Genomic DNA, 15,912 nt, shown 5'->3' on the forward strand with positions numbered 1-15,912 from the left:
GCTCAGAAATAGCTCCTGGCAGGCACAGGGGACAATATGGGCCACTGGGATTCGAACCAACCACCTTTGGTCCTGGATTGGCTGCTTGCAAGGCAAATGCCGCTGTACTATCTCTCAGGGCCCAGTGCAAAGGTTTTTTAAATACGCACTTCACATAAGAGGCCTGGATTTCATTATCCTTGTCAGAAGAAATTCCCAAACCCTGAGCTGTGAGTACCTTCTGAGCACTACACTAGGTGTAACCAAAGGCCAATCATTGTTTACAAAGAGGTGCAAGCCCTAAATTTCTAACTGGACACCTAAGAGAAAAGGTTTCCATGTATCTAAGAACCTATGCAAGAATGTCAGAGATCAGGTATACATAAAATATTTGTTACAGGTCAAAGCCAGGGCTCAAAATATTGGGGTCCATGCTTGGCCAGTGTAGTTTCCTGGGTTGATACCTGGGCATAGCAGTTTTCCAAGCACTAATCTCCACTGACCCCTGAGCACCACATTGTCTAGTCCCAAAAAGCAAGTTGTCTACCTGCCCAAAAGTTCACTGAGGGGGCCAGAGTATGATAGCACAGTGGGCAGAATGTATGCCATGCATGCCACTCACCCAAGTTTCATCCCTGGCAATTAATTACACCCCCATAAGCCTTTAGGGAGTGATCCTTGAGCATTGGCGAGTATGGTCCAAAAACAAAAGGCACTTATCCCTCAGAATACAAACTAGTTGGATAGCCAACAGTTTTAACATTTTTGTTTTGGCTTGGTTTCTACATGTTATAGGGTAAAGAAAAAGCAGGGAAATAGTAGTTCTCTACTATGCCTAAACAGATATGGATTTTATAGGGGGTTGTAATGACAGCTCCTAAATCTATTGTCAGGAAGAATAGGCCAAGGTTTGTTTGCTCTGTTTTTGTTTTGGGACCACACTCAGTGGCACTCAGGTGTTACTCCTCACTCTGCTCAGGAATTACTCCTGGAAGGACCATAAGGGACACCAGAGATCAAACCCAGGTCAGTCATGTGCAAAGCAAATACCCCAATCCTTGTGCCATCAATCCAGTCCCAACTGCCAAGTTTTTACTGCCCATTTGCAAAATCAGGTGGGGGGTGGGGGGCAGAGCAATAGCACAACAATAGGGCATTTGCCTCACACACAACCGACCCAAGACAGGACAGAGGGTAGCTCGAATCCCTGCATCCCATATGGTTCCAAGCCTGCCAGGAATGATTTCTGAGTGCAGAGCCAGGAGTAATCCCTTAGTGCTGCTGGGTGTGGCCCCAAAACCAAAAATAAATATATAAAATGATAAAATCAGGCAGAACAACTGGTTCATTCAACCAAAATAACTAATTCACGCATTCATGTCCTAGTTATTACTGTAAAAAAACATCACTTTAGTTTTTGCTTTTAGAATATAACTATTACTCTTTGTGGGAATGTTAAAAGAATGGTTTTTCTACAAATTAAGTACCCAAGTCAAAGCACGACTAGTTTCAAAGATCTGTAATACCAATGGTTTTAGTTAGGTCTCCATAATTTCTCTTTTCAAGTAATTAGTGAAAAAGGAGAGCTAGTAATGTGACTCACTGATAGATGCATTGTTCACACATGAGAGTTCAGGGGTTCAATCCCTGGCATTGCAAATGTACAAAATAACAGTAATAAAAAGAACAGAGTGAAAGTATAGCCAGTAAGGAAATTTGCCTTGCTTAGAGCCTACCTTAACTAGATTACCAGCACCCCATAGTCCCCTAAAGTCCCCAAACTCCCAAAGAGAGATCCCTAAAGGCAAACCAGAGAGGAGTTAGACCAAGTGGGTTGCTGGGTGTGACCCCCAAACAAACAAAAACACACAATACAAAAATACCATATTTGTATGGATTAATAAAGGAATGTAAATATATATATACTACCTCAAGAAGGGCAGGACCGTAGTCCAGTGGGTAAGGTGCCTGTCTTGCATGTGGTTGAACTAAATTCAATCCCTGGCATCACATATGGTCTCTTGAGCACTGCTACAGGTAATTACTAAGCACAGAGCCAGGAGTAAGCCCTGAGTTTCATCTGAGTGTGTCCCCACCACCATAAAGTCCAACCTTCCCCCACAAATCATGAACTCAAGAATGTACCTTGTTAAAGAGGAAAGTTGCCAAGAAAGTAGATAGCTAACTAAAATCTGTTGTATAAAAAATCCCCCCAAGAGTGTGTATTGCGTCTTAATTTTTTTCTTTTCTTCTCCAGCTTTTACTTAGCATGTTTTCGAAGTTCACCTTTTATCTTTACCTCATTATCAGTACTATTGTTAAATATTATTCTACCTCTGACTAATTCAGTAGTTGACAGATACTTGGATTGCTTCCATTCTAGAGTGAGTTCATTTATTTTAAAGGCATATTTCCGTAAGTTAACATTTGATTCTTCTTTGTGTGTGTGTGTGGGGGGGGGGGGTATGGCAAGGATTGAATCCAGGGCCTCACAGGGGCAAGACAAGTGCAATCTGACTATACCTCAAGCAATTTAAATTAGATGATTTTGGCAGATTGCTTTCCAAAAAAGCAAGAAACTAACAATATACATTCCCCACCAACAATGTTGAGGAGTCCAACCTCTCCACAACTTCAGCAGCAGTAAAACTTATTTATCAGTATTATCTATCTTTTTAACATAGATAATCCTTTTTTTTTTTTTTTTGATGATGGGTGATGATTGAAATACAGTCTCACTTTTGTAAAGGTCTACTGCTGAACCACAAACCATGGAGCTAATTATGCCTTTGGCGAGGATTATCATCATTGAATGGGTGAGTAACAGTACCCCATAGTGATTTTAATCTATAATTCCTGAAAGCTAATAACACTGACATTTCTTTCCCTTTGTATGTTATTTTTGCTATTACATATATTTGAAGAAATGTCATTTTTTTGCCCATTTTAACTGGGCTGGCATGAGGGGGGGGGGGGGTTGGGCCACACCTGGCAGTGCTCAGGAATCACTCCAGAGGAGAGTTCAGAGGATCATATTGGATGCCAGGGATCAAACCAGGTCAACTGCATACAAGCAAAAGCTGTACCCGCTATGCTATTGCAATAGGGCCCTGGCTGGCATTTTTATTACTAAAATTGCATGAGACTTTAAGCTACAAGGATAAGAGACCTTAGCAGAGAACGATTATGACTTTTGGTCCCTTAAATTATCATACTTTCATAGATCAATTAAAATTCTTAAAAGCTGAAGAATCACATGGCTGGAGAGATAGCGTGGAGGTAGGGCGTTTGCCCTGCATGCAGAAGAACGACGGTGGTTTGAATCCTGGCATCCCATACGGTCCCCGAGCCTGCCAGGAGCAATTTCTGAGCGCTGCCAGGTGTGACCCAAAAACCAAAAAAAAAAAAAAAAAAAAAAAGCTGAAGAATCAGGGTTCAGAGTAGTATCACAGCAGTAGGGCATTGTTTTTAAATGGTGACTAATTTTTTTTATTTAACCAACTTTATTACATACATGATTGTGTTTGGGTTTCAGTCATGTAAAGAACACCACCCATCACCAGTGCAACATTCCCATCACCAATGTCCCAAATCTCCCTCCTCCTCACCCGACCCCCGCCTGTACTCTAGACAGGCTTTCTATTTCCCTCGTACATTCTCATTATTAGGATAGTTCAAAATGTAGTTATTTCTCTAACTACACTCATCACTCTTTGTGGGGAGCTTCATGAGGTGAGCTGGGACTTCCAGCTCTTTTCTCTTTTGTGTCTGAAAGTTGTTATTGCAAGAGTGTCTTTCATTTTTCTTAAAACCCATAGATGAGTGATACCATTCTGTGTCTTTCTCTCTCTCTTTGACTTATTTCACTAAGCATAATAGATTCCATGTACATCCATGTATAGGAAAATTTCATGACTTCATCTCTCCTGACAGCTGCATAATATTCCATTGTGTATATGTACCACAGTTTCTTTAGCCATTCATGTGTTGAAGGGTATCTTGGCTGTTTCCAGAGTCTTGCTATGGTAAATAGTGCTGCAATGAATATAGGTGTAAGGAAGGGGTTTTTGTATTGTATTTTTGTGTTCCTAGGGTATATTCCTAGGAGTGGAATAGCTCGGTCGTATGGGAGCTCGATTTCCAGTTTTGGGAGGAATCTCCATATGCTTTCCATAGGTTGAACGGCATTCCCACCAGTGGAGAGTGCAGTTTCCTCTTTGAAGATGCTTTTAGTTTTAATGTTTTGTGAGTGTTTTACCTACGTGTTGTTCTATATATCTTATGGTTTCGGGTCTGATATCAAGGTCTTTCATCCATTTGGGTTTAACCTTCGTACATGATGTTAGCTGGGGGTCTAAGTTCAATTTTTTGCAAGTGGCTAGCCAGTTGTGCCAACACCACTTGTGAAAGCAGAGATTAACAGATGGGAATATATTAAACTGAGAAGCTTCTGCAAATCAAAAGAAATAGCGCCCAGGATACAAGAACCCACCCCCCACTGAGTGGGAGAAACTATTCACCCAATACCCATCAGATAAGGGGCTAATCTCCAAAATATACAAGGCACTGACAGAAATTTACAAGAAAAAAACACCTAATCCCATCAAAAAATGGGGAGAAGAAATGGACAGACACTTTGACTAAGAAGAAATACCAAAGGCCAAAAGACACATGAAAAAAATACTCCACATCACAAATCATCAGGGAGATGCAAATCAAAACAACTAAGAGGTACCCCAGAGATTGGCACACATCACAAAGAATGAGAACAAGTAGGGCATTTTTGTCTTACAATGCGATCTAACTGGGGTTTTCTCTCCAGGATTCATTTGGACCTGAGTCTGCCAAGAGTGATTCCTGAAAGAGCCAGGAATAACCCCTTAGGTGCTGCTGGATGTGGCCCCATAACCAAACCAACCAAACAGGATTTTATTTCCATGATCCCCCCAAGCCCACTAGGAGTGCTTCCTTAGCACAAAGCATCACCGGTGTGGTCCAAAACACAAAATCTGGGAAAATGTTTGCGGTTGGGGGATGGTGGTGTCCTGGGTATGGAATAAAAACAAAACCAACCAACCAACAACAAAAAAACACATCGGGTTTTTTGTTGTTATTGCTGTTGTGGGGTGGGAAGGAGGAAAAGTACCATACTCTTCAATGTTCTGGACTTACTCACGTTTCTGCATTCAAATTATTCCTGGCAATCCTCAAGAGACCATATGAAATGCCAGGGATCAAACCCGGGCAAGCTAAGTACAAGGCAAGTGCCCTACCCACTGTTCTATGTCTTTGTGCCCCCCCCCCATAAATTTACTAGTTTTAACTAGTAAATTCAATTGCTGAGAGAGTACAGAGATACATTTTTCAAATACTGATTCTGAGGCTGGTGAGTGATTCCCCAGTGCAAAGCCAGGAGTAACTCCTGAGCATCAGTAAGTGTGCCCCCCCCCAATACCCCACAGGGCTAGAGTGATAGCGCAGCAGGTAGGGTTTTTGCCTTGCACATGGTAGACCTGAGCTCACTCCTGGGTTGATACCTGGCATCCCATATGGTCCCCCTAGTAATTTCATTTTAAACTTACTATTAAAACAAACAATGCCAAGCGATTTGCCTTCCATGCAACTAACTCAAGTTTAATCCCTGGCATCCCTTATGGTCCTCAAGCCTGCCAAGAGTGATTTCTGAGCAAATATCCATAAAATAGAATCCTTTAGGAGCCTGGTGCATGGATACAGCTAGTTGCTGACCTGGATTTATCACTTAAGCCATGTTCGGAGTTATTCCTAAACACAGAGCCAAGAGGAAGTCCTGAGCACTATACAGGGTATGGTCAAAAAAATCTGAAGAAAAATAAAAGATAAATGTAACTGCTTAAAATTATTTTTTCAGAGCTGGAGTGAAGATAGTACAGCAGGTCAGGCACACCAACCAGGGTTCGATCCCTGGCATCCCATATGGTCCTGAGCCTGCCAGGAGCAATTTCTGAGTGCAGAGCAAGGAATAATCCCTGAAAGGCATCAAGTGTGGCCCAACAACAACAAAAAAACTTTTCAGAAATGGAAAGACAATCCAACCATCTTTCATGCAGAAGACCAGTTTTGTTCCCTACCACTATATATGGTTGGTCCCCTGAGCCTACCAGAAGTAAGTGTAGCCAAACTACAAAAATATATGTTCAGGGCCGGAGAGATAGCATGGAGGTAAAGCATTTGTTTGCCTTGCATGCAGGTCAGTGGTTCGAATCCTAGCATCCCATATGGTTCCCCGAGCCTGCCAGGAGCGATTTCTGAGCATAGAGCCAGGAGTAACACCGCCCCCCCCCCCGCAAAGTATGTTCCAGGGAGACAGAGAGATGGCAGAGAGGTTAAGGAGCTTGTCCTACATATGGCCAACACTGATTCCATACCTGGCTTCACATGTGGGTCCCCTCAAACAAAGCTCCTGAGTCCCACCAAGTGGGACTATCACTTTAAATAATTGGCCAAATAAAGGGTATTTCTAGTTATGCTTTCTTGTGTTTGGGGGCTAATGTGTGTGTGCAGAGGGGGTGTGCTACTGGTCGATCTGTGCTAGACAGTGGTACTGTATTCAGGGGACCATGAGGATGTTAAGGATTACACACAAGCCCATTGAGTTTTCTCTCTAGCATTCAGGTTTTGGATGAAGAGATGAGACCTCAAGGTATGAGTCTTCATTAAATGAGAATACATCATCTGAGAAATTATAAATTAGTTTAAGCTTATCAATACTATAGTTTCTAAATAGGGGATTAACTGGTGATGAGGTAATGGAAAAGTAATAAATAGTATTAATCACTAAAAAGATGATACAATTGGGGCCGGGCGGTGGCGCTGGAGGTAAGGTGCCTGCCTTGCCTGCGCTAGCCTAGGACGGACCGCGGTTCGATCCCCCGGCGTCCCATATGGTCCCCCAAGAAGCCAGGAGCAACTTCTGAGCGCATAGCCAGAAGTAACCCCTGAGCGTCACAGGGTGTGGCCAAAAACCAAAAAAAAAAAAAAAAAAAAAAGATGATACAATTTCTTATTCCTAGTTCCACCAGGAAACTGATTTTGTCATAAATCAAGGGTTATTCTGTAGATCACACAGAAATGAGTTGGTATTTAACAAAACTTTTTTTTTTTTTTGATTTTTGGGCCACACCCAGTAATGCTCAGGGGTTACTCCTGGCTATGTGCTCAGAAGTTGCTCCTGGCTTGGGGGACCATATGGGACACCGGGGGATCGAACCGCGGTCCGTCCAAGGCTAGCGCAGGCAAGGCAGGCACCTTACCTTTAGCGCCACCGCCCGGCCCCAGTATTTAACAAAACTTTTTAAGGACCAAATATCTTTACCCTTTAACTGTTATTTGCAAACTTACATAAAAAATCATGTTATGTTACAGGGCTGGACATATAGTACAGCAGGTACGAGGGTGGGTGCTTGCCTTGCATGTGGCTAACTTAAATTCAAGCCCAAGAATCCCGGGAGGGGGGGGGGGGACGGGGGACGGACCCCAAGCACCATCAGGAGTGATTGCTGAGTATAGAGCCAGGAGTAAACTCTGAGCGTTATTGGGTATAGCCCACAAAGAAATTAAAGTTTAAAGTCACGATGTGGAGATAACTGGTTAACAGAAGACAAATTAAAACTTGGCCTTGAACAATATGTATTCCTAAAACAAGCTGATGGAAGGAGCTGGAGAATACCACAGTTCAGGTACTTAACTGTCCCTTGCAAGTGCTCAATTCGGATTTGATCCTCAGCATCCTGTAAGGTTACCTGAGAACAACTAGGAGTAATTCCAGAGTGAAGAGTTAAAATGACCTCAAAACACAACAAAAAAGAGGTGCCAGAAAGACAAGTACAGCGGATAGGTGCTAACTTTGCACACAGGCAACTTATGTTCAATTCCTGGCATCCCACACAGTCCCATGTCTGCCAGGAGTGATTCCTAAGTGCAGAGTCAGCACTGTCAGGTGTGACCCAAAAAAGGGGGGTGGGAGAAAGGATCTATCTGGGGCTGGAGCAATAGCACAGCAGGTAGGGCATTTGCCTAGCCAACCCAGGTTTAATTCCCAGCATCCCACATGATCCATCCCATATTAATGTTACTAATCCCAAACTTGCCAGGAGTGATTTCTGAGTGCAGAGATTGGAGTAACCCCTGAGCACCACCAGTTGTGGCTCGAAAATACAAAACAAAAGGTTCTGATAATCTGTCTATATGTGAAATGCAAGCAGCTATATTTCTAGACACCTACATGAGTATGAGACGATGGACTCCCATTTTGAAAAATCTAACTTAATCGATCCTATAAATATTTTCCAAATGTTAAACAAGCCTCAAGGACAAGGCTTCAAAAGACAGGAATCTAGATTAAATCCTCCAGTAAAGTATGTCCCTGGACGCAACCAGTGAGCAGTATTTATACCCGATCATCAAGTAATTGAAGACCTAGTCATTTCCATTATTTTTGCTATTTACCAAATTAAAAAACCATTTATATGTGGTAGTAGAAACTGATATGATTCATAGTACTAGAAAGTAATCAATGTAATGTAACAGGTATCACAGTAGAATATATTCCTTTCGGAGGGCTTGGGGCCTGATAAGGTCTCTGGATTTCCTTCCAGGAAGTACTCAAGAACCATGTAGTGCCGAGGACCAAAGCCAGGATCAAAGCCAACACTCAAGTACTCTGAATTATCTCCCTGGCCCAGTTTTGTGTTCCTTTACACCAGTACAAAAAACTTGGCTAGATCTTTAGTTTTATGTGCACTCTACCAACACAATGTAATAATCCCATCAACCCTTTCAAATACTGAAAGTTCACCAAAACTTAAAGCGATTTCGAAAATGTCTAAGGGGCTGGAAAGATGTAATATATCAAGTAAGATGCTTACTTGTAGTCAACTCAGTGTGATCCCTACTGCACTGTCCATGGTCTCCAGCTACAAAGCCAAGAGGAAGTCCTATGCACTTCCAGGTGTAATTCCTCTCACCCCACACCCGACACAAAAAAACCTAAGTGAGAGGCCAGAGTTTAGTACAGCAAGTACGGTATTTGTCTTGCATGCAGCTGACCCAGGTTCAATTCCTGGCATCCCAGATGGTCCCCAGAGCCCACCAGGAGCAATTTCTGAGTGCGGAGCCAGAGAAACCCAAGTACCACCAGATGTAGCCCCCCTAATAAAACTAAGTGAAAATAGGCTTAATGTTACTAATCCAAATATTTCATTTGTTTTTATTAAATTGATTTACTACCTAGTAAACAAATAACAAATCAGACAGAAATGGGGCCGGAGAGATAGCATGAAGGTCATTGGTTCGAATCCCAGAATCCCATATAGTCCCCCAAGCCTGCCAGGATCGATTTCTGAGCATAGAGCCAGGAGTAACGCTGTCGGGTGTGACCCAAAAACAAAACAAAACAAAAAATCAGACAGAAATGTTTAAAGTGTGGGGCCAAAGCTATAGTACAGCATAGGCAACCAGGATTCATTCCCTGGCATCCCACAAGGATAAGATTCCCTGGAGCCACGTAATCCCTGACCACTGCCAGGTGTAACCCCAAATTAAAAACAAAATATTTTAGTTAGAAAGTTGGGGCCTTGAAAACTGGGGTCACATACAGGAGAAGGGGAGTTGCTGGTGAGGGATTTTGGCCAAAGAATACAGTGCTGCTTGCTTTTAGAAGTTCTCAGGGCAGCAGCGTTTGCCGATCCAGGACCAAAGGTGGTTGGTTCGAATCATGGTGTCCCATATGGTCCCCCGTGCCTGCCAGGAACTACTTCTGAGCAGACAGCCAGGAGCAACCCCTGAGCACTGCTGGGTGTGGCCCAAAAATAAAAAAAAAAAAAAAAAAAAAAAGAAGTGCTCAGGGGCTATTGGGGGAGGGGGCACACACACTGTAGTGTGCAGAGAAGGCAAAAAAGAATGTTGGGGCTGAATTCAAGCCTGTACTAAAATGAGTTGCCCCTAAGCTCCACCGAGTATAGCTCACTTCTCTTCACAAACAACAAAACAAAATAAATTGCAATGGCGGGGCTGAAATACCGTGCAGAAGGTAAAGCATGTATCTGGTATGTGGTTCTCATGAGCACTGCCAAAGATTACTACTGAACACAAGAACTAGGTAGGAACAAACCACAAGCACTGCTGGGTTATGGCCCAACCAGCCTCACCCCATTGTGTTGGGCAATCATCTGCTCAGAAAGAACAAACATCTTTGTCATGCCAAAAAGTCTACATTAGACATAAATAGCTATATTCCCTGAAATTCCTGTTCTCCTAATGCTAAAGAAACACAGGCCCTCCAAATATAGCATCTTTCTGCTATACCTCCAAAGTAACAATACTCTTTTTAGTAACAATACTCTTATTCTGTAAACACAGAACACTGAGTAACAATTATTGCAAATTCTATACACCCCGTTTCTCCAGAAATTTTACAAGAGATCTAAACTAATTTGTTCAAAGCTGTTACACTAAGAAATGAAGAAAAGGTAAAGTAGTAAGCCATTAGAGAAAGGTTTTGCTGTGGTAACTGTTTTGGTTTTGGGGGGGGGGTCACACCCAGCAATCCTTAGTATCATGTGGTACCATGGATGTCTTTAGACCTTCATCAAGATTTTCTTAAAAATAAAGACTGGGTTAAAAGAATATATACTTAGAACTTCTCTCCCTCTCTAATATTGTGAAACAAGGCTGGACAAAATTCAGTGCTCAGAGGTACATACCCAGTTTGAGCAAACAGTCTTAACTATTTTAATTTGATGCTTTTTTCTCTTGATAGCTAGTAGCTGCTAATAATCACCCAACAAAACAAATTAGGTTTCAACAGTGTTCCATATTTCTTTTCTAAAAAACACATTTTTCATATTTTCCATGTATTCCCAAACATTTTCACCAAAACACTTTGTTCAAAACTACCGGCAATTAATTCATGCTCTCTTCCAAGTTTTCCAAAGTAATGACTACGTATTAGTTTTTATTTTAGGCCTATGTCTAGACTAGACTGTGGGTTACTTTAGAAGTGAAGTATTTCTAAAAGCCAAGAGTATGAATGAAAGCAGAATTTTAGAAGCTTATAGGTGCACATGAGCTGACTGAACATTCAAAAACACTTCAGAAACCCTCTATTCATGTTCAAAACTTTTTTTGGGGGGTGGGCACATCCAGTGATGCTCAGGGGTTACTCCTGGCTATGCAGTCAGAAATTGCTCCTGGCTTGGGGGACCATATGGAATACCAGGAGAATCAAACTGCAGTCTGTCCTAGGCTAGCGCCGGCAAGGCAACACCCTACCGCTCCACACCACCACTCCAGCCCACGTTCAAAAATTTTTACTTTTTATACTGCTGTCTTCCTAAAAAAGTTAATTTTTTGGATCCAAGAGACAATACTGAAAATAAGGCACTTGCCTTGGGAACCTAAATTGAATCTCCTATACTTCATACATCCAGGAGTCACTCCAGACCAGAATCAGGAATGACCTGATTACTTACTACTGCAGGGTATGGCATCAAATCTCCTCTAACCCACAAAAAAACTCTGTATAATTTAAATCATTTGACAATTTTCAGAACATACAGTTGATGAAAGAACAAGTTAAATTACTCAGTACAGAAACCAGTTATTTTTGTCTTAGGCAGTGTGTGGGAGACCATATGGGATGCCAGAGATCAAACCTAGTTGGGCCCAGATTGGAGAAATAGTATAGCAGGTAAGGCTGCTTGTCTTGTAAGAGGTGGACCCAAGTTTGATCCCAAGCATCCCATATGGTTCCCCAAGCCATAAGCATCAAGCATTGGCAGGGATGTCTCATGAAAGCAAAGTCAGGAGTAACTCCTAAGCATGGCCTAGAGTGGCCAAAAAACCTAAACCAAAACCAATCAACAAAACAATAAAAAAAAAAAAAAAAAACCCTAGGTAAAGCTACAGTTCAAGTACCCTACCAGCTATATTATCTTTCGGGTTCCAGAAAACATCATGTTTTGCAAAACAACTTAAAATAGGGAGAAAAAAATACAATACAATTATAAATAAAATAGGGGAGAAAAAATAAGACTATACAAAGAATATAAATGTGACTTCACAGGAGAACTTAAATAAGATTCTGATATAAAATAAAACCAAAGAACCAAGGAATTCTTGAGATAATTATGAAGTTTGACTATGAATTGGATTTTAGAAATAAGGTTAAGAGGTAGGTGAAGCTCAATAGTAAAGCACATGTCTCAGTATTTTGAGGCCCTGAATTTTCATCCCTGGAGCCACAAGAAAAGATACATAATCAATATTAATTTCACAAGTGGGAAATGGTCAAGTTATCTGATCTAAAAAACTAAAGCTCTTATAAGCAATGATGGCATGTGGTTCTGGAGATGTCTAGTTTCACAGCCTGTGCTAATGGCAACAGCTTTCTCTTCTCAAGCAACTTAACTTCTAGAATAGAAAGAATGAGTTGGCTAAGGGGGTAAGTTTTATGTCAAGATACACGTATTTGAAGAACTAATAAGTTAAGGCAAGGATTGTAGATGTGCTCTCAGGTAAAAAGCACTTGCCTCCCACTTGTGAGGAATTGGGTTTGATTCTCTGCAGCATCACACAGAATAAAGAAATCCTTTAAAAAGTCTCAAAATAAGATAGCATTAGTTTCTGGCAGAGATCAGACTGGTTTTCAAATAAGTATGTGTGGTGAAATAAGAGCAGAGGGAGCAAATATTTAAAGACTGTACACCACATGTGGAGCTGGTGACTGAACAAGGATCAGCCAAGTGTAAGGCCAAGGCCCTACCTGCAGTACTAATTATTGCTCCAGCCAGGATTTCAACTTTTTCTTTCTCAATATTCTCAATCACCATTCACACACACAACAAAGAAATCAATGAAATGCCACAGTTCTAAGACCATAGTGGCCGTGGCAACAAGTTTTCGTGTCCTTCATTTTTGAGACACATGATTTTGGAAACTTTCAGTGAAATCTCAGGACTTTGCGCTTCTATTTTCAGATAACAAGCCCAAAAGAGGGCAGGCATACATATACAGTGCTGGTATCGTAAAATAGTTCCACTTCTTGGGCACCTTAACATATAGATAGTTGGAAGATTTCATGATTGAAATCAGGCGACGAGCAAACACGAAAAGCAGGCTGCGCACGCTTTCCAAACTTAACGAAACCCGGACGCAACCTCATCGTTCGGCCTGTCCCGATTTTGTCATACTCCAGCCACACCTTTCACGTTTTAAAATCTGGGACTTGGGAATAATAAAGGGGGAGAGGAACCTAAGCGTATTTCGTTGTTATGGAAATAGAAAATTCCAGGAAAACTGGAACCGCCGGCTAGGTAGCCTCCATTTAAAACAAAACAAAACAAAACAACAACAACAACAACAAAGATCCATTCACCCAAACACGAAAAACGAATGCAACCAAATCTTCCTTTTTCCCAACAGGTGAAAACACCATCTTATCAAAACCCTGAACGAAAGAGTCAATGACCTAGAGCAAGCTGCACTTTACCCCTAAAAGCCACTAAAAACAAACAAAAAAATACAGTACCCAAAGATCCCTTTGATTTAGTGGCCAAAACAGACTTACTTGTGTCTGGTAGACTGATTAAAAAAAATAGATTTATCGATTCTGATAGTTGTGTCTCGGGGAAAAATAAAAATGTAGATCCAAAAAAAGGGAGTGGGGAGGGACCTATAGTCACAAACCTCACCAATCTCGGGCTCTCGAAGCTAGTTCCTTCATTCCCTCTGGCAAGGGTCTATTCCAGCTCAAGAGTTATTTCTCAAACTAATCACCAATATTAGGGAGTAGAGGATGAATAAATATAACCTCCCAAGAAGGCGAAGGGAACCTTTTCCAGGTATTCGAAAGCAGCGAGTTCAAGGCCAAAAGTCGCTCTTAAAACACCATCGAAAGGAAGGTGAACCTTGTTCCAACTCACAAATTGGAGGAGAAATAAGGGAAGGTTCCCTAGACCAAACAGTTGTATGAACATCGAGTAGAAATTTAAAAAAAATGATCAGACTTAAACACCAAACCCAAAACCAACGACGACGGAATCGATACCCAATCTACAACAAGGTAGACACAGAGGGGACCACTTAGCCTAGCAGCCCAGGGGTGCAAAGGATGGGGATATGGGATGCATACAGGGAACTGGGATGGAGAGAGGACAACACTGGTGGTGGGAATACCCCTGATCCGATGCCACTAGGTACCTAAAATATGACTGTGAAAGATTTATAATCCACTTTGGTCAAAAAAATATTATTAAAAAAAAAAGGAACAATCGAAGCAGACACAGTCATGTCAAACTGAGAATGACCTGGAAGGGAGATTAATTTTCATGCCCCTGTTTCAATGCCACCTTGTACCTAAAATATGACTGTGAAAGATTTCGTAATCCACTGTGGTCAAAACAAAAATAAAAATTTCTCCAAAAAAAATAAATAAAATAAAAAAGGAAGGTGAATATTTCCTCCAGAGGGGCCTACAGGGGGCTTCCCCAAGACATAATATTTACTGTCCAATCCAGCCTATGTGGTCCCATGATAGCCAGTGACAGGAGCAACACACAAAATAAATGTTCAACTAACAGCCCCATCTTGCTCCACCAGTCCCGAGACCAGAAGGGATCAGCAGACCCCTACGCACGGTTCCTCGGAGCACACACGACCCTAGTCCCAATCACACACGCAAACCCCGGGATGGGAAGCAGACTGGGTCGCCACGAGGCCCCATCACTCTCCTTCCTCACCTGCTCTGCGGCTGCGTCTCCAGACATGGCCTCACTCCCGCTCGATGTCCAAGGTGGGGCAAATGGCCGGCGAGGAGAAGCTAGAAAAAGAAAAGAATTCAACTCAAAGACGCTCCCCCAAACCAGTCAAAGCCACCAACAACCCCCAGCCCAGCGAGCGGAGCCGGAACCGCCAACGAGACTCCGCCACCGCCCACTCAGCGATGAATTAAAATGGCTGCGCCCCACAGCCCGAGGAGCAAGGAGGCGCGGCTCCCGCTTTCACTTCCGGGGCAAGTGGGCGGGGCCGCGTGGAAAACGAGGTTGGGACCGCGCTTGCGCAGGCGCAGAGCGGTTCTGGGCCCTAAATCCCAGCGCTGACGTCAGAGCTCGGAGCTGCTGAGACTTGATTGTCCGCCGCCGACTTCCGGTGGACAAACTTCCCGGAGGCGGGAAACTGTTTTGGCCGGTTGTCTCGCGCCTTTTTGCGATTTAATTCTCAAGTCTGTGGGCCTTTAGCTGTTCCCGATTGGAGCTTGATTGCCAATCGTTTTTGCTCATGCTCAGTGTTAGCTGGCTTCTAGTTAAGTGAGAAATAAATCGAGTTTTTATGTGGTCTAGGTCTAGGCAGTGGCAGGGGAGATTGAGTTTTGGGGGTTCAGACTTGATAGTGCTCATAGGATTCCTGACTGGGTGCTGGGGGATTACGTGCTTGCAATTTAGCAGCTCTACACTATCTCCTTGGTCCTGACCTAACGCTTTTTTATAGCTTATTCTTGTGGGTATTTATTTTTTAGAAATATGAAGGTTTTTTTTTTGTATTTTAGGTTTATTTATACTTATATACTTTATATTTATACTTCATGTTTTGTACTTTATCTCAAATTTCACATTATGGCATTCCAAAGGGGGCATATTCATTTTTCTTTTTTTGCACATTCTTAAATTTTTGTTTTCTTTTTGTTCGTTTTTTTATTGTAGTAATAACTTTATTAGAGATACAATAATGTTCACAAATATACTTGCTACTGAACTTTTTCTTATTTCTTTTTTCTACTCTTTCATTTGATTTCTTTTAAATTTATTTATTTAAAGAAAATGCATTACATAGTTGACATAACTGATAATAATACATTTTTAGGGAGACCAAAAGCAGCATGGGTTTTTTTTTTTTTTT

General features: G+C 42.0%; 1 protein-coding gene across 1 annotated transcript in view; it reads right to left on the reverse strand.

Annotated features, from left to right (window-relative positions):
- The window catches only part of CSTF3 (cleavage stimulation factor subunit 3), a 104,108-nt gene extending 89,149 nt beyond the window's left edge, over positions 1–14,959 (reverse strand). Inside the window, 1 exon segment of the mRNA XM_049780113.1 lies at positions 14,757–14,959. Within this exon segment, the coding sequence (XP_049636070.1) occupies positions 14,757–14,783 (27 nt within the window). The 5' untranslated portion in view covers positions 14,784–14,959.
- Between the last annotated feature and the right edge of the window lie 953 nt (positions 14,960–15,912).

The sequence above is a fragment of the Suncus etruscus genome, chromosome 9 (assembly GCF_024139225.1).
Source record: "Suncus etruscus isolate mSunEtr1 chromosome 9, mSunEtr1.pri.cur, whole genome shotgun sequence".
NCBI lineage: Eukaryota > Metazoa > Chordata > Mammalia > Eulipotyphla > Soricidae > Suncus > Suncus etruscus.